The following is a 20,036-nucleotide window of genomic DNA, read 5'->3' on the forward strand; positions in this document are numbered from 1 at the left end:
TGTGCAAATGCTTTCTTTTCCTCTTTTGCTTAAGATGGCCAAAACTCAGCTCTGTTATAGTAAGTGTCAATAACTGGTGCTGATGTCACTGCAAGCAACCATAATAGGTCACAGGATGCAAGTAGGCTGCAGCTACAAAGTCGATGAGACAGAACTGCAACCCACTTACAGCTAATAACAGTTCATTTGAGCAATTTTACATTTCAAATACATCCACGAAAGGGATAACAAAAGAACTTAAAAGGACTATTATTTATATTAAAAGAAGGGCTATCCTTTATTTTATGATTTTTTGAAGAGTACCACCAATTGACAATTAGCCTGTCTTACTTAAGATACTAAGTGAGCTTTTATGTTGGCCCAGAATAAAAACATTACCCTGTTTCACTGTAAGAGTTTTAGTAGGTTTGAAAAAGGCACTAATAAACAAGACAAAATTAACACAAGTCAGTCATACCTTTAGCCACAGCTTCTTTATACTTTTCTTTGGCAGAATTTACTTCTTTTATTAGTTGTCTATAGCTAGATTTTAGTTTCTCTAGTTCTGTCTTTGTGACCTTTAAGAAAACAGAAATATGAAAAGTATTAAAAATACTTATCCCAAATATATAAAAAACCTCATAACGTTAGTGAAAGAGAATTAACAGGATTTATTTTCAAAAATAAGGATGTCACCACTTTTCATTGGTTTGAGATAATCTTAATAGGATATTACATGGTGTAACAAAATCAAAATCAATAAATGTGTGGAATGAAATAAGAGGCCTGCAACAGATCCCCATCCACATTAGTGTAATGAAAAATATGATTAGGAAATTCAGCTTATCATAAACACTATTCCATTGCAATGACAGGCTAAAAAAAGCACGAAAAAGATGCTTAATAAAACATACTAGACGAAAAAGTTCTATGTATGGGAGGGAAATCCTTTAGCATTTAAAAAAAAGCAAGACAAAAGATTTTTTAGATATTAGAGTTCATACAAACAGTGGCTTAGAAAGAGCAGCTGTGCATGCAACAATCTATCTATTGTAAAACTTAAATCCCTAAAAAGGAAAAGAAACCAAAAACAAACAAACAAACAAGAAACAAACAAAAACTGAACTACAGCTGAACACAGCACTGAAGAATCTTTTTGCAGTGGAAGTATCTCCACTGAAAATGACATTTTTGGTCAAAAAATTAAGATAGAGTTGTCTATTCTATCCCCAACTTTCATTTACTGTGTGACAAAATCAGTGCTCTGTCCAGAAATAATCACAAATCATGAACTTGCAAACAAAAGTTAGTAAGAATACCAAAAGGTGGCATATATAGTAAATAAAAGTAAAAACTCTGACAAAAAAAAAAAAAAAAAACACCACCAAAACTCACACTCATAATGGAAAATCATGAAACAGGAACTTAATTTAATGGAAGTGCTCCCCTCACTGAATGTGCAAGAAAGGAAGTCTGTCCTACAGAAAACCTGTTTCTCTTGCAGCTGGCATGAAGAAGGCTGGAGTTTACAATTCTCCCTTTTTTCATGACGTAAGGCTCAGATAACACTACTTTCACCCTCGAGAACAACATCTGGAAACTTAATGAAATTCCTCAATCAGCCAACAAAGTGCTATCTACAGTTTCTATTTCTGGGCCAACTGTGCAAAGATTTAACTTAAAGGCAGGAACTTTTTTCCACATCAATCCCATATCCTCATCTCATATTTCTAGACACTGTAAATTATACTCAAAACTGTTGTTATTATAGATCAATAGAGGTGATACAGGAAAAACAACTTTATGACTAACTTGTATTATAACGGCGCTGTGAGAAATGAAGAAAAATATACAAGTAGGAAGTAGTGAACATAATTAAGACATAAATAACAAGGAACTGCTTCTCTTACAGAAAACTGGAAATAAAAGATAGGCTACTAGTATTAAGATATCTTTGCAATAACTGCAAAATACATTTTACTGATTCTTAGACTGTGTTCTTCCAACAGACAAAAACAAAACCAGGAGCCCTAACCTGAAATAACACTTAAGGAATTAAGATGATCAAGGACTAACTTAAGCCCAGTTTTTATACCAAAAAGTCTTGCCCACCTAACTAGCATAGTACTCTACTTTTTTTCCTCAAATTTCATGACGAAAGAAAAAATACCCAGTATCTTAATGGGAATTGGAATAAATTTACAAGATAGAAGTTCTACTACATTCATGTCAAAAATATGGTATTTCACTCTCCTTAAGAGTTTTATCAAAAGGATTCCTCATTGTAGAGGTGTCTACGATAAGAAAGAATGATATACATGCATTTCACCTAAAGGAAAACACATTTTTTTACCAGCATATCCTAAAGATATGAACTACACAAACATTGATCTTCACCAGGTTTGGATAATGTCCTGGGAAATAATAAGTAGTTTGCTTCTGTGTCTACCAAAAGCAGAAATAATGCCACAGAACATGAGAAGTATTTTGAATTTCTGGGAACCATTCTGTAAGTGCTCCAGTGACACAAAACCTTTGAACAAATAATGTCGGCTAACAATGAAAGAACACATCATATCTAACCAGAATGCTATTCAAATGCTTCTTAGGAAAATCAGGAAGGGAAAAAAAACCAAAACCAAAAACAACAATGCAAGCTTATTCAACAGATGCAAAACATTTGCATGGCCATGCAGCCTATAATTAATTAAAATTCGTATGGTCTGTAATTAGTCGTTTGGGGAATGCTCAATATGCACTATATTTTTTTGAAAAAGCCTTCTTTTAAAGGACAGACTTATTAGAGATTTTATTAGAGTGAACTTATTAACAAAAAAAAAAATCACGTTTTGCACAGTCTCTTTTAAAAGTATACCTGAACTTACATCAGTCTTGTTTCATCTAGCCTCTCTTTCCTACATTTCCTTCTTTCTTTTTGCATTTCTCAAATTTTTTATACATTTAACCTCTATTATTTCGAACATATGCTACCAGTTTTTCCTCTTCTTCCACACCGACTGTTTTCAGACGCACCAGTCCATAAGTGGCTGTGAGTGATTATTTGGCTCAGATAAGACAGCCTACCAACCATGCATCAAAAAAGATGTACTCCCTACAGTCAACACCTGGGGAAGATGCCAAGATCATTATGGAAACAGTCCTATAAGAGCCAACATATTTAACTTAGTATGTGTTTAATACTAGTTTAAAGTTCTTCTCATAACCGGCCTAAGAATCTTTTACTCATTGGTCCATGACATTTGTACTGTACTACTCAGATGTTAATTTTAATTACACTACTCCAAATCTCAAATTCTCTGCTCAAAGAAAGAAGAAACAGTGTTTCTCCTTCTCTCAGCAGAACTTTCAACTATCAATTTGATTTTTGACACTTGCAGTTAAACTTCCCCCAGAGCACCTGAATGAAACTGTGATTTCTGTCAGCTTTACTGACTAGATACAGTGCTTTCAACATAAGCAGGACAACCAACATGTAATAGAAAAGTCCCTGAGGAGCTCCATCTGCAGCCTTAATGTTTGGTTTACACTTGATTTATATTTTAGAACAGGGACTAGAATCCTGTCCCCACTCAAAACAGTCTGGCCTGTCAAGAGCATTCATTAACAAAAGTTTTCAGTGCCCTGGTCCCAGCGGTGTCTAGAGCAGAATGCGAACAGGAAGAGAGATGGAACAGAGAAGTTTCACAGAGAATCATCCTCTACTGGAACAAGAGCATTTGGTGCTATCTATCCATAGAAATTCATATATAAGAAACTTTTCCACCTCCCCTTGTCAGCAGGGGAGAGAAGATGTGGAGGAAGTAACTAAAATTTAAACTAGGCATTCTACATATCACAAATCAGTACTTTTACCATAGCACAAACGAAAACAGAGGATCTAAAAAAATTTATTCTCAATATATTACTTTTTAAACATACAAAACTATAAAAATTTATAAAGCACAGCTGAATAAAATACCTTGTACATCTCTGCTTCAATTTGTTGATGAACACCTAGATAACTCTTCTTAACTTGCTGCTTATCTTTGATCATCATTGTAAGTCTATGTAAAGGCCCAGAATTAAGATCCTCTGCATGTGTCTTCATTATTTTGCTCAGCTGTTCTGTTTGCTGTACCACGAGCAACCAAGACTATAAAAAAAAGTCAGAACAGAAAAGCACTTACTATTCTGGCTTACAAATAACCAAACGATGAACACGAACTGTGGGAAAAGATGCATCACTGTTTAAAACAATTCAGTAAAAGAAGAATTTTAAACTTACCGAAATGCACTTGACATCTTCTAAAATAAAGTTCTTTCTGCTACAGCAAAATCGTGCCTCAAACTAACTTATAAAATCATAAAAAAGAACCAGAGACAAAAATACAATACTGTCACCCTTCAGCGCTGCCCTAGCACTTCTGAACACCGATGAAAGCTTTGCAGCCTTTTTTGGAATACATCCCCGACACCCCTGACAAGCACGTTCCCATGTCCTCTATTCTCCGGTTTCCCAGTCACAGTTACTCTGTTCAAGCTGACTTCCCTGCCCTTGTCTAAATACCTCACAGAAATATGCATTTGAATGCTTACTGTTTAAGAGGATACCATTCGTCAGCTGCTTCACAAAACTGACCGCATCAGAGTCAGGCCACCAGTATCAAAGCATAAGGTGCTAACAGGTTAAGAGAGACAAGCAGTTACTCATCTCTCATAGTAACACACCACCTTTCTGTACCCTTACTTTAATAAGTTCCTTGGCCATTCTGTCACTCAGGGTTTTTTTTAATGTGCTGTATGTGGCTTTGAATTGTGATTACGAACTGTAAGGTGAACAAAGAGACCTCCAATGCACCACAGATACAAACCCAACATTAAAGTTCAGCTCAAACAAAAGCATTTGTTATCCTAAAGATCCTTGTCACACTTTGTTGATGGGAACAGCACTGGATTCCTTGCAGATAACTCCCTGACACTGAATGCTATGCCATTCCACATCTAAAATTTCAGAATGGCTACATGCCATATACACTTACCAGGTTTTGAAGACAGCTAGCATGCTAGCTTTACTATTCTTTATCTTACTCTTACTAAAGAGAGGAATCCACCTTAGATCACCAAAACTTAGAAAATTAACTTGTTCCGTAGCTTTGGGGTTTCCTTACATCTCATATATTAAACATATATACATAACATTTCCACCTCCACATGACAATGCTGCAAATGCAAACTGGATTCTAGAGAAGGAAACAAAAGACAGTTAAGTCCTGTATATATTATACTGTCTTTAACATTTCCTTTAGCTTGTAAATATCCCACAGACTGACACAGAGCTATCTCAGACTGCTTTAAGTGTGGTGTTCTAAAAGGTCATGGCCTAAAGCTCCCCAGCTACAGCACACTGCAAAGTTGCATAGGATAAAAACATCATTAAACATCTGTCTGAGAGGAGTGGGTCTTGTGGTTATATAAGAGTCTGTAAGAGGGCTCTCAGAGGTGAAAATGTTGTCAGAGTTCTCCATTTTCTTTAAGGTTGATTTATTACTGATGACAACAAGTACTGTTTCAATCAACCCTGAAAATCACAGCAAAAGAATTTTTCAATGGGACAAATATGCTAAAGAAATGTTTAGCTTATAATTCACCAAATGAACCTGAGTAAGTCAGAAACATAGTGAAAATGTCCCTTTTGATTTAAAAAAAATCATTTTCACATTTTCCTGTTCTTTACATCCCTCTCTTCATACTGAGAAAACATTGGTTAAATATTTGATTTCTGTGTTTTGTATGATTACATTTTATTATTTTAAAATAGGAAAAGCTAAAGTGAAAAGCTATACTTGAGGAAAGGCTTCAAAAACTGAAATTTATATGGTACAGAAAAGCAGCTGGGTGGGGATAGCAACAAGGGCAAAGCATTTCCTCTCACAGAAAACAACCACAATCCAGAAAAAGCAATAAAATATAATATTCTTTGGTTTAACAGTATTTTTTAGACACACACACACACACAAAAGAGCTGTTGGGAAGCACTTAAAAATACTGCTTTTCTAGCATTAGTGGTTGCTGCCACTATGCCTTCCAGCAAGTTTGCTGCCTCTGCATGAAAAAAAATAGGACAGATTTTCCTAAACATGATTTCCCTCAAAGAGCTCATCCTTGCTGTACACTTAATTAAAAAAAAAAAAAAAAAGCTGACTTCTGCCAATCTGAGGCTAATGGCAATTCTTTATTTACCAAAATCATCACAACTTAAATAGCATAAGCTATTAACAAACTGTGTCTAAAACATAATTGGGTGAAAAGCATTTCAAATATACCACCAAAACACACAGATTAAAAAAAAAAAAAAGCTAGTATGCCAATTTGTAAGACAGAAATTATTGCGTGGGAGAGAAGAAACAACAGAATTTGTTATAAACTACTTTTGGGGTAGCTGAAGCTGGCTAGCTATAGCAGTGCAGCTTTCAAATCACACACTCTCATGCAGCATAAATCTAGACTGCTGCACAAGGAGCAGTCACGTTCCTAATGCTTGCCATAACTAGTACTCAAGGAGCCAGCACGTAAGCCCACTACATAAAAACCGCTTTGTCTAAAATTTAACTTGACCCAAAAAGGGTCTTTTCCTGCAGAGAGATCAGGATTCATGCCAGACTGAAGGGACTGTGTAACCACTGCTACAGCAGAAGGGCCAAGAATGAATAAGGCATTAAAACAAAATAGTTTTCTCTAGTCAGGAAGGAATCCAAGTCCGGAGTGAAGCTTACAAACAGGTGAAATAGGGAAGTTTGCTTCATCAGCACCTTAACTGGACTTGCTCTAAAAATAAAAATTACTAATTCGGGGGAAGGACTTCATAAAAAGTCAACACAGTTATTTTAAATTGGATACAAAATAACTTCACAATTATGAGAAACATCTTGAATTAATGTTTTGTTTTTACAACATGCTGCAGTGTAAATAACAGCTGGAATGCTAGGCTTTGCCACGGTTTCCTGGCATTTTTCTATTTCTGTCACAAATTCTATATAACGTAAACAATAGTTCCTATTTAACTGTCTTAAAAGAAAAGCTTACTATAGCATACCCTATTTCCAAAACACTAAACAAAGTAGCAGGCTCCCCTCAGGAACCTAAAATACTGAATTTCAGAATTCAGGATTGATTCCAGTTCAGTTATTAGTTTCAAAGCAAGACTGGGGCTCAACTTCTGCATATTCCACTGAGGAGCTAAAAGGACCCCATTTTAAATACTCTGGCAACACTGACTCTCAAGAAGCTGAATGAACAGGAATCCAACTCAAACTAAAACAAACAAAAATAAATCCAGCACTGTTATTTCCACAGATATTTCAAATTCAAAATATTTCAGTCTTACCTTGGACACATTGCTGATATAATCCAGTTGACAAGTGCTCTCTTTATCTACTTGATTACAAAGATTCTGTAAAGTGGAGGCATACTCCTTATCACTTTTTACTCGCATTACCATAAATTTCTTCACCGTTTCCAGCAGCCGTAGTTCCCAGTCTTGCAGTTTTAATAAAGCATCATGAGAATACTTCAAGTCACCTCCAAACCCCATTTTTTAAGGCACTATATACCGCACAGGGGAAAATATAGGCTCTTCACCACATCTGAAAGCAGAACAAGATTCATGAGACACATATTGAAAAAAAAACTTCTAGTGTGACAAAGTGCAACTATTAATGTCTAAACACTGAAATAACTTAACTTCAGATTAGCCACACACATATACCTCCTGAAAATAAACCGAAAGGGTCAGAACACTGTTTCGAACAGCCATCTTTAACTGGAAGAGATCACATGCCCAGAATTGTCCTCCAGATTCCATCTCCAAAACGTACCTCCCTAACTTACACTGCAGCTATAAGGGAACACATAAAAGTATCTAAGACAGATACTAAAGACCAATCCACATATTTAATCAAATAAGTATAGCTGACAGTATTTCCACACAAGAACTGTCAACTACGCTTTTCCACTACTGGTGCCCCAAAACATTTGTTTCTGGTGTTTACTGTCCTAAGAGCACTGAAAAATCCAAATAAAACATCAGCTTTCAGGCACTGCCTCTGTGGGAAACGAGTAACTAGTTAGAATCTAGTTTGTTCCTAAACACTGTGTAAGCACGCCATTAGACTTGCAGATTCAACTTCTCAAATATCGGAAAATATCCCAAACCAGGCTCCCCATGCAACTGTCCATTACTCCCCTAGGACACAAATTAAAGCAGAGTCCTTAAGTTCACACAATTTTCCCCGAAAGCAGCCCAGTCTCACTGTACCAAATGATCATAGTATGACGAACAGGTAAGAAATGCCACCTTATGAAATCCTATAACTCAACTGCAAGTCAAAGACACCTGTTTGAGGCATCTGATACTGATAAAGATACAGCCACATTATGGAAGATCTGAACTCACACATATGAGTAGTTTCCAGAGACTTGCACAGGTTTTGTAATGTGGGCTGAATCCTCTTTTCTGTGTATACACCAAAATCTTGTTCCTATACTAATCAGCTTCAAACTAGGTAAGAATAAACTTATATAAACTGCAATTACAGCCCTGGACTGCAGTGCAGACACAGCCTGGGTGCTGCTTATTCACTAATTCCTGCACTCCAGCCAAGTCTTACTCTTTTGAACACAGAAGCATCAATTTCTTCATAGGCTTTAAGTTGCCACTTAAATTAGCAGAGTGTTTTACAAACATTAACAGGTTTATCTTCCTAACAGCGCATGGGGTGAAGCAGAACTAATAATCTTACCATAACTGAGCCACATAAACCAATGTCAACATTGTACCAGCTAATACTGGTATGTACAAGACTTATAGACTGCATTTTTAGCATACTAAGTATCCAGGAAAAAAAAAAAAGATGTCATTGGCTTCAGTTACAACACAAAATTTCAGAAGATTTTGCAAATCAGAATCCAGAGCAATCTCCAGGGTAGCCTCACTCCCAGGACCATTCCTCTCTTCCTGCAGTTCCTTGCATCCATTAGCTCTTCCAGTAAGTTATGGAAATAAGCCTCATCACTATGTGTTTATTCTCAGAACACAAACCATGCTACATAATGAAAGAAACAAAGATCCTATAAATAAAATAAGAATAGTGCCATGTTGCTATGCATCTACACAATAGAGACAAGTCAAGGTTGTATGACTAACCTTAGATCTATCACAAACTTTCATACGCTTTTTAATTTAAAGCTGTGTATTTTTGTCAGAATTCTTGCTGATGGCTAGGAGCTCGGTCATAAAAAGCAACAGTAAATAATTCACACTGGCTGCATTTATAAAGGGTGGACTATGTCATTATTAGCTGTATAAATGATAATATTTTCACAGTTAACATTTAAGAACAGTCTTGCAAAATTAATACTTTAGTAAGACAAGTGAAAGAAAAAATCTTAAAGCACCTACTTATCACCACAACTGGAGCTGCACTTGTGATTTTTCGACACCCTTTAGACCTGTATCTTTGTGACAAAGCTCATTTTTCTCCTAGGACATTCTAGCACATTACTTAAATATCCTAGCACATTACCTATGAGAAAAGATAGCATCTTTTATTTTCTTACATTCCAGATTCAGAATAGATGGGAACTGAATCTCAGGACAAAGTCTGGCCTTGTGCTGTGAGTAAAGTGCTGGCTTGCTTGCTTTTACTCTAACCTCTGTCTTCTACTGAAAGGCAGGAAGGTAAGGGAGAGAGGAAATATTCTCAGCGTATGGTATTTCAGTCCGCTTGTACTGACTCACTGTGGAGCCATAAGATTACAAAAATCAATAGAACAGAAGATCCAACAATATCTCACTCCAGCCTGCTCAGCCTCCCTTCACTAAGTAGTAATTAGATTTTTTCCAATTACACTGTTGAGATGCCTGGGTACTTAGGCAAAAATTGTACACATACTGGACTATGGTCTTTGTTTTAAATTATTCCATTCACTGTAACAGAAGCAGCACAGCAAAAAATTCCAATAAAATTCTGATTCCATAAGATTAACAAGCAGAAAGTCTCAGAGCTGATGATTCCCAACTGGGTAAGCCAGCCTCCATATGTCTTCCTTATAAATTAAGAAAATGTTCAATCAAGACATTCAGCAAAACTCAAATGCTCCAATATTGTGGAGGCAAAGAAGTGAACAAGTATCCAAGACCTAAGCCACTTAACTGTCGATAAGCTAAAACCCATCACTTATAATTTAAACCAGTTTTAATTTTTTAACACTTTTAACACTTTTTAACACTTTTAAACAACTGAAAGCAGTACAGATCACACAGTCACTTACTTGAAGTCAAAACTGTAAGAATTACCAAACACATGAATAGATGTGTTCTATGCAATCTGTATTTCAAATACTCTTAAAAAGCATAAGCACATTTCAAAATGCCAGTGTTCCACAAGTAAATGTCTGGCACCAACACAGACAGGTATTTTTCCAAGGTTGGTATCTCCTTGTGTAGTGTGCACAGATGAGTTGACAGCTGCCTTACAGGGTCAGACAAATAGAATAGAATATTTCCGCTGGAAAAGACCCCCTACAAGGGTCATCTGAGCACAATGATCCATTTAGATCAGCACTCGGTCTCCAACCATGGCACAAGGAGATGATGTTTAAGGACAGCGAACAAGTTGGGCTGATGATATTCCTTGTGCTTCCCCATGTTCACAGCTATTGGATTATGGAGGAAATACTAATAGTCCCATTGTTTTGCTTTACCATACAACATTACAATGTTTGCACTGAACATGTAAAAAAAAAAGACAGATTCCACCCAGATTTCGCAGCCACAGACTACTGACAAAATTGAGTTGTGCAACAGAATCTGAACCCAGAAAAAATTTACTGTGGAAACAGTAGGACATATGGGAAGTTTGAGACACAAACGTATTTTCTATGCCAATGTTGAAAGGATTAAAATATAGTGTGAAAGACAATCTGGGGAAAAAAAATCTTTCTCTAAAAAACATGGGTGAATATTTTATCTTAAAGGCAAAAAACAGTGACGGCATCACGTTTTAAAGTAGCTAGCTAGAGAATTGATGAAAACGAACACATGATATGCTGCATTCATACAGAAAAAAACCTTCAGAAATTGCTTACTCTTACTGTGATGACATTTTTCCTACTTCTGACAGATATCCATGAGGTTTATCTCTTTTTCCACACATGAACAATGCTTACATAATTTGACATGCCAGTGAAGTCTCAAACTGAATTCTAGCATGTTTTGTAAAAGTAATAAAACCCCAGTGGCATCAAATAGGACAAATGTGTTTCAGCTAGTTTATTCTATCTTGAAATGTGAGACATATATACATGTTACTATAAAAATTACTGGATATGCAAATTAGTCAATATTTGGTACATTTTAACGGTTAAAATATGTCTCAGAGCCAATTCCAAGAAAGTAAGACTTACTTTCCTTTTAGAGTCACTCTCAAAATAACAAACTAATCACTGACAGGAAGTAAACACTCAATGTACATTTAATAATATACTGTGAATGAGCAACCAGACCTTGAACAGTTCAAAATTTAAGCATAGTTACTGAATACAGTTTATTACTTGTCTCAAGCACCACCACTGCAGTGCAGCCAGATTCCAAATGAAGCCATGTTAAATTTTGTCAGCATGACACTGAGAAACTTCAATGACAGTCAATAAACCTTCAATACTCTACCACTTCCCTCAGCAAATAAAGCCAATATTCCAGCATTAGTAGTCTTCCTGGATTCCAGCAACACCCCTGAAGAAAGCAGTTTTCATAGTCAATCTACACTTAATTTAAAGATTGCAATCTGTCCCTGACACATGAGAGTGGCCATACCGTATCAGATCAAAGGTCCTGTGTGTCTGACAATGACATAAATCCAAATGAGCAGGGAAGAACAGAACATGTATATGGCAATACTTTCCCAGGATGCTCTCCTACCCTTATAAAAACTGGTGCCTTCTGTTACATATTGCCATGAAATATACCCAAGATGGTGACTGCTAATCTTAACACACGTCGGTTGGAAGTTTTACATGTGGTTTCATAATATCAATGACAAGATAGGCAACTGATAAACCACACACCAGAAGCACACCTAGCCCCCAGTTAACTTCAGAAGAGCAAAGCACAGCACATATCCGTCCCCTCCAGAAGGGGGCCTATGGAATGGGCATGGTATGCAGAGAGCGTCACACTCACTCTTGATGCACTGTCAACTCCCTTGCTCCTAAATTTGCATGGGCTCCAAATCACTTAGCATGGCTTATATTTTGCAGACCCCTTCTAGAAACATTAAGGATACTGCAAAATCAGAACAAGAAGAGAAAAGGACTTGGATTCAGGAGACAAATCCTCAAATTCAAGGCTCCTATACTGATTTAAAAGCAATTTTATAATGGGCGGTGAATTTGTTAGACAGTCCATCTCTATTTCTGAATATGAGTCTTATAGTAGTATATTCCATTAAAACAATGAAATAAATCATTCTCAGCCCTCCATCCACACCTTAAATAAATGTTAGACTGTTAAACAATTGACATTTCTGTTAGTGTAGCATCTACTCCTGGAATGTAAAAAAATGTGAAACACAGAACACATGCTTTACCTACCATTTGTTTACACTAAGCACATATTCAGAATATTATCTATGTAGGCATTTGATGCAAAATGTGTGGAACATGAACTAGCTGAATTAATGCTTCCATAGAGCTACTGCCATCAATAAACATCCAAAGTGGTAATCCAAAGGTAGCCTGATTGTTTCAAAACTGGTCTGAAATACTAATCCACTAAAGGGAAAACAGACAGCTTATTTTCAGGAAGGTTTTTCTGCAAAACATAGCTCACGTACCTTAACAAGTTTTCCTCACGAAATGATCCCTAGTACACTCCTCTACGTCAGCATCTACTTCTTCTGACTTTCACTTTCTGAAAAACACCTTTATTTTGAGGGGACTCTGTGGAAAAAAAAAAGATCAAATTTTTTTATATTATTTCAGCATTTTAAAATACATTACAAAATTTAAACTTAGGGAAGTTGCTTTGCGTTTTCAGATTATTACCAGAAGACAGCATTTTTTTCTAAAGGGACAGAGTTCAAGAAAACCAAAACAGCAGACTTCTCAAATGACTGCAAATAGTAGTATGTTATCAACTCATTCACACAGTTTTGAGAGAAGAAATAATTTCATCTCTACACATGTAACTGAAGATTACTTTTTTAAAGTTCTTGGAATTTCTTATGACACAGTGTATTGTAGCCAGAAAATTAGATCATTTCATTTATTTCCGAACTTTGCCCTTGCTAAAACCAAAAGCAAGCCATTAATAAGGAAAACCAAAGCATGGAAGACCAAAATGCATTCTATGAAAGACAAATTAGTAGCAGTATTTTCACTAGACTGTAAGAAAGCAAGTGGCAACATGAGAAAGGGACCAATAAAGACACAGAAATTTCACACATGGCTCTCATTACTTCAATATCTAGAAAGTTAGAGGTCAGAAAATTAAGACGACTGCAGCACTAAAATTTCAAGTTGTAACTCTGGACTGGAATCTAGGTGAAGCACATTGCAACAGAAGTCTGGATCTTTAAGGTTTTATATTAAGAAAAAAGTATATAAAATGAAAAAAAAATAGTAAGAAATTGTCTTTGCATATAGCTTACATATATAAGGTATACTGTATAAACTCCATCTGGATCAATGTTAAGTGTTCACTCACAATCTTGTACCGGAATGTCTCATCTAAAGTTAAATCTTCAGATGAGACATTCAATTTTGGTTTAGCAATGCCCTTCTAAGAAAAGACACGTTAAGCAAAATGAAAGACAGACACAGTGTGTAAGGGTAAAGGAAAGAGAACTATTTTGCAGATCTCCAGTATTTAAAACAAAGCACTAATCATGGACACATTTGTAAAATCTTACAAAGGGATACTTTGAGTTCATATTCAAGCAGACATTATTTCGTACTCCTTTCTAGTTACTCAGTGACATTATAAAAACAAAGCACTGCCTAATATAAATACAAAACTTTCATTCTCCATGACCAAAAATAGAAAAGACTAAGTGATGCCTACGTTTAGTCACTGCAAAGAAACAACAGCTATGCAAGGAGATGTGAAAGGAGAAAAAAAAACGGAGCAGGCTTGAAGCATTACAAAATTCATTTGTAATTCATTTGTAATTCATTTCATTCAAACACATTTTTAATAACAGACACAAAAATACTTGTTGCAAAGTTGCAAAGCTGCAAAGCCCAAGAGAAAGTCTTCACCACCAAAAAATTACAAGCAAGAGCAAAACATTATAGTATAATAAATTTGGCTCCAGCCCTCCCATCTCAAATACAAACCAGTTGGAAACCAGAATATCGCTGGACAGGAACACTATTTTTAACCCCTTTCCTGTTTCAAACGGGACTCATGAAAGTAAAACACAGGCTACCACCAGCACCTGGGCACATTCAGACTTCAAGCAGATATTAAAGAACCGCACATGGTAAAATGAACCCCTTCTGAAAATTGGATTTATTAAATGAAACAACAGATTGGAGTCACTTAAACACAGACATGGTGTATCTTCTGCTCTCTGCACACAGACAAAAAATACACCTTTTTTTTTTTAAAGAACTACTCTATAACATATGTTAGAATGAAGAATTTTGTTTGTCAATATAAAAATAAAATGCAAACCCAACTTTTCTTCAGAATTCCAATTACTACTGACTTTTTATCTATGCGCATATTTTCATCTGCGTATAGGTCATTAGTAGAATTTAAAACTGGTAATACAAGTCCAATACTGGCCTAATTGATAAGTGTATACTGGCTAGTACACAGAAGTATAATAAAAGCTTGCCAGTGAACTACACAGCCGTCTGTAAGAAAGCAATAAAATGTTACAAAATTCCTGTTGCTATTTCTGAGCTTAAACATAGTAGAATTTGATAGTTACAGAGAGTTTGCTACCTCAATGCAATAAACCAGTAGATAATGAAGATATAAAAGAAAGAATTAAAAGAAGGTAAGGATAAAGCAGAAAACCTAGCTGATCTGTTGTTTTCTGAAATTACTGCCAAGACACTCAAAGCCAATCCCACACCCAGTCCTCTTTAGGCTGGAGATATACGAGGCATTCTCTCAAAATGAAGCATCAGAGGAGCATTTAAAAATATCAAATTAACAGTAAGAATTCACCAGAGCCAGATACCATTCAGATACTATTCAGTTAAAGCATCAAATATGAAACTGACAAACTATTAATTCTGAAAAAACTTAGGCTTAAGGTGACCTAAGTAAAGAGGAATGGAGAGTGGAAAATATATCAACTTTTTTCAGAGCCTGACAAGGCAATCAGGAGAAGCACAACTAAGATAGTCCGACTTCCATACCGGGCAAGATGGCTAAAAAGATACTGAAGAATTTGTAGACTTCAATAACAGGGAGAAAAACAACAACACAGCTTTTGTAGAGGAAAGTCATGCCTCGTAACTTGAAGAGTTCTTTGAAGGAATCAAGGATCCTGTGAATTAAAGGTGTTAGAAGTGGTATTGAACAGAAGACTTTAAAAAAAGCTTCCACTGATGTCTCATAGGGAACTGTTACAGAAGTTAAGACCTTGCAGAGGTAACATTAAAGAGACAAATATTCACATGGGAGAGAGTCAGAAAACACACCAGAATCTGTGCCAGGACATGGGCTGCTGTTCAGAACGGTCATTTGCATACCTGCCACCTCACATATCATCTGTGCTTAAGTTTGCAAATTATACAAAATTATTATGAGCAACCAAAACTGACACATCATTAAAAAATTTGCAGAAGAACCCCAGAATACTGAGCAACAAGCATATAAAACAGCAGATGAAGTCACATGTCTGTAAATGCAATGTGACACACTGGGACAACTCTAGGTTATTTAATGCCACTACCAGAAAAAGGTCTGGTAGTCTCTGAACATACAACTTTAAAAATATTTGTTCAGTCCTTTGAAGTGGTCAGGTTAGGAACCACTCAGAACATCAGATTTTTTTTTCATGAGGGGAAGAGAGAACACAACATGTTCTTATGCTGCTGATACATTTGTGGTGCTCCTATACCTTCAAATTACTCTATCTTATGAAGAATGTAAAGCACCAAAAAAGTATAGGTAATACGGATCAGAGTATGGAGCAGGTTCTGCACAAAGAAAGTAAAGAGAATTTATTAGCGCACAAAACAGTTAAGTGTGATGGGGTGTCAGATCAAAGTACAAAAAATAATAATCACGATAGCACAAAGGGATAGCTATGCCAGATGCCTGAAGTGTTTCCCAGAAGAATATGGGAACATCAAATTAAATTTTAAAAAGTTGCTCTTAAGTACTTCTTTGCCTAGTAAATAATTGAGAGAATCCAATGCCTAAAGATATAGTTGAGACCAAGAAACAAACAGGTTCAAAAATTAGAAAAATTCATTATAAAAACAGATCTGTTGAACAGTGGAACTTCCATCTCAAGAAGTCTCTAAACTGCAAAAGGAGGACAGGAACTACTATTCTACACTTACACCAGCAGCCTCCTCTTATCTGACAGCAGCAAGTACTGAGCTAGACGGACTTCACTTGATTGCATACAAACATCCTCACAAAGTGCACTCTCACTCTCTTACCCCTGTACCTGTATGAAGACCACAGTTTTCCCTAGCAGCTCTTGCAGCTGTGATCTTATTAAAAACACATGCAAATATGAAGCAGTGAGCTCCATCAAAGAATAGGATTTACACTTAACAAACGAACAAAAAATAAACCAGTCAAAAGCTCAGAAAACAAATCTCAGACACTCTGCCTAGAATTACAAGACACGCTTCCTTTTTTTGGATATACAAGTTTTCATTTACCTGTTGAAATTCTTTTTGCATGTACAAATAGTTACAGACTTGATGGAAGTAAGTCACTAACAATCATGTAGGTGTAAGGCTTATAATTTAAAGACACCATCTAATTCTTTCCCCTTCCACCAAAGAACCACATGTACTTACCTATGGCAGAAAGATTTTTGTCAGGACTCGGTCTTGTCAGGCTACCTGATTTAGTATTCCCCTGCCCTCAGCAGGAGGAAAAAGTTTTTCGAAGACCAAATCTCACCTTCCCCACCCCATGACTAAGGAATAACGAGAGGAATCTAGCCACTTCTTTGCAACTGGAATATCCTGGTTTTTGGCTAAGGAATTCTAATTCTTTAAATCTTTCGTTTTAAATTATTTTCTAGACCACTGCTATCCTCTGAACACCCACTAGTTGGTTCCCATCTCAGAGTTCAGAACCTAAATCAGTGGGGTACTGTAGGACCCACCAACTCTGAGCAGAGCAGAGCAATTACTTCTAATTACTTTTGAGCTCCTGTCCACGTGCTTTAACGTCTTCCCAACAGCACGTGGGGAATGTTAGTTTGTGATACAAAAATTACAGGTGCTTTTCTACGGAACTGCACCTTACCCTGTTTCTTCCCCCATCACATACCCATGCCGTCCAGCCTACAGACAGTATAGACAGTATGTTGCTTTCATGCTCACTGACACTCTGCTTCGCTCCAGATGATGCCTCCCATTTGCCAAGATTATCCTAAACAGTAAACTCATCCTCCACCACATCTGTAGCTGTTCCCAGCTCCTCATGACCTGAAAACTTCCTCAGCATGCCCTTTATTGTACTATCTCAGACCTCCTGTGAAAAAAGTGCAACAGGAAGAGCTGCCATTTGATAGTGAACCATGTGGTAAGTGCTCTTTAGGCACAGTTACTCATCCAGTTTTGCTTCTACCCTATAGAAGTTTCTACCTCACAGTCACAGGTAAACAGCAAGGCAGATGCTGGAGACTGAATCTTACCAGGCAGAAGAGTACAAGAAGGTGAAGGCAGCTACAGGTTAGGAAGGGCAGAAGTAGGCTGGCTGCCACAAGTCACACTCTGCCACCATGCCTCAGGACTCAGTGCTGTGCTCTTGTTAACTCTGGAAAAGGCAGTGCCACATACAAAATAACAGATACACACACACCTTGCCTTCAAAGGTTAAATGCATCTAGCTTCTCATTACCTTTTACATGCTTACAAGAAAAGAAAGGTTTACTTCCTGTATTTTTCCAGGAATTAAACTTTCCTTAAATTATGTTCCAGGCTGCAAGGAAAGCCAAAGAAAAGCACAGCCTCAGTACTGATTATCTGACGAACAAATATTCACTCTCAATTCTGCAGTGTTGCAACATTTATGTCCACACTAGATATTAACAGAAAAACAGATTGAGCAGGATGAGACTGATAAAAGTGATTCTCATGTGGCAGGCACTGCGCTCTGGTATCTCCAACCCTGTTACAAGTTCTACCAGCTAAAGGACAGGACTGTTCTAGAATTACAAAGAAACATACAATGGTAAAATGAAGAAATGTTGGCCACAAATTGGAAAAAAAAATAAATACACACATCAGTGACTCAGGCTCATGTTGAAATGTGTATAATATAGTGTATTGAAGAAACTTCTGCACAAACAAGAGCAACGAAAGACAACTAAAGCATTGCATTTTCAAGAGATTTCTTGTCTTAGATGAACAGTGAAGATGGAAACAACTGCTAGGAAAAGTGGCAGCAGGAGTCAACACTGAAATGAAAAAGAAGCTCTAAGTAACCTTGTTGGCTAATGAGTTAGTCTATGCACAGTTAACTTATTTCGTTGCCAATTTCTTTCATTCAATTACATGCCAACTTCTCCAGTTCAAAGGTAGGAAGCAATATTCCTTATTTGGAAAAAACCCAAACCTCCGAAGGTAACATTTCGTATCTTGGTATCCATCCGCCTTGAGATGAATACATGGCAAGTCAGAATCAGGACACACACACACACAAAAATCCAAGCGCAAAACCCTCAATCCCAAGGCCACATATTGAAGTACCTCTTCAGGGAAGACAGAGTAGCGAAGAATACTGACAGTGCTGAGGGTCTCCCATCATCACAAAACACGATGTAAGGCTCCTCCTTGGAAAGATTTCAAGTGCCAAAACTCTTCTAGCTGCTGCCATTGCATGTTTCAACTCAGAAATCCAGAATACTGCTAGAAGCTTCTTCCAGATGCACTGTATTACCTCTTGAGATTTAAGGACACCCATAGAAAACCAGAAATCCACAGGATGTGAAATACTGTTAGAAGTCGAGAGGCAGTTTAATTTCTTCCTATGGCCCAACATCAGCCAGAATTTCTCGCTGCAGCCAAAACAATTAGATTAAAAATCTGCCATTAGTCTGCAAATAATGACAATACTGGTCTCCTCAGGAGAAACATAATATAATTCCAAGTATTTATAGCTCCGTGAAAAGAAATTCAAAGAGCAATCAGGGTGTTACTTCTTCTTTCCTTCTTCATTAAACTAATTACATCCTTCTGGTTCATTAAACCCTCTACTTAGTTAATTCACTGTTTGGTCTTCTTGAGGTCACTTGCCTCATTGGCACCATTGTATCACATTTAATGTAGTTCAATTACACGGTATTCTGTACAGAAAAACAGCCCACGAGGAACGCAGGTCCATGAGTGTCGGGGGTTGACCCTGGCTGGTTGCCAGGTGCCCACCAAAGCTGCTCTATCACTCCCCTCCTCAGCTGAACAGGGGAGAGAAAGAATAATGAAAAGCTTGTGGGTCAAGGTAAGGACAGGGACAGATCATTCATTACCAAGATGGGCAAAACAGACTCAACTTGGGGAAAATGAATTTAATTTATTACCAATCAAATCAGAGTAGGATAATAAGAAATAAAACCAAATCTTAAAACACCTTCCTCCTACCCCTCCCTTCCTCCCAGGCTCAACTTTACTCCTGACTTCTCTACCTCCTCTCCTGCAGCAGTGCAGGGGGACGGGCCACGAGGGTTGTGGTCAGTTCATCATACGTTGTCTCTGCCGCTTGTTTGGGGAAGAACTCCTCATTCTCTTCCCCTGCTCCAGCATGGGCTAACTCCCACGGGAGACAGTCCTCCATGAGCTTCTCCAAC

General features: G+C 37.0%; 1 protein-coding gene across 1 annotated transcript; it reads right to left on the reverse strand.

The window, feature by feature from the left end:
* Positions 1-457: 457 nt before the first annotated feature.
* Positions 458-12,960, reverse strand: LOC104624151 (tyrosine-protein kinase Fer-like; the record flags this gene model as incomplete). Its single annotated transcript, XM_010291477.1, has 4 exons — positions 12,870-12,960; positions 7,364-7,622; positions 3,959-4,132; positions 458-557 (listed from the first exon to the last, which is right to left on the reverse strand). Coding segments are annotated over exons 2-4 (481 nt in total), but the record flags the coding sequence as incomplete, so codon positions are not given.
* Positions 12,961-20,036: the final 7,076 nt, after the last annotated feature.

The sequence above is a fragment of the Phaethon lepturus genome, unplaced genomic scaffold (genome assembly GCF_000687285.1).
Source record: "Phaethon lepturus isolate BGI_N335 unplaced genomic scaffold, ASM68728v1 scaffold16400, whole genome shotgun sequence".
Classification (NCBI taxonomy): Eukaryota; Metazoa; Chordata; class Aves; order Phaethontiformes; family Phaethontidae; genus Phaethon; species Phaethon lepturus.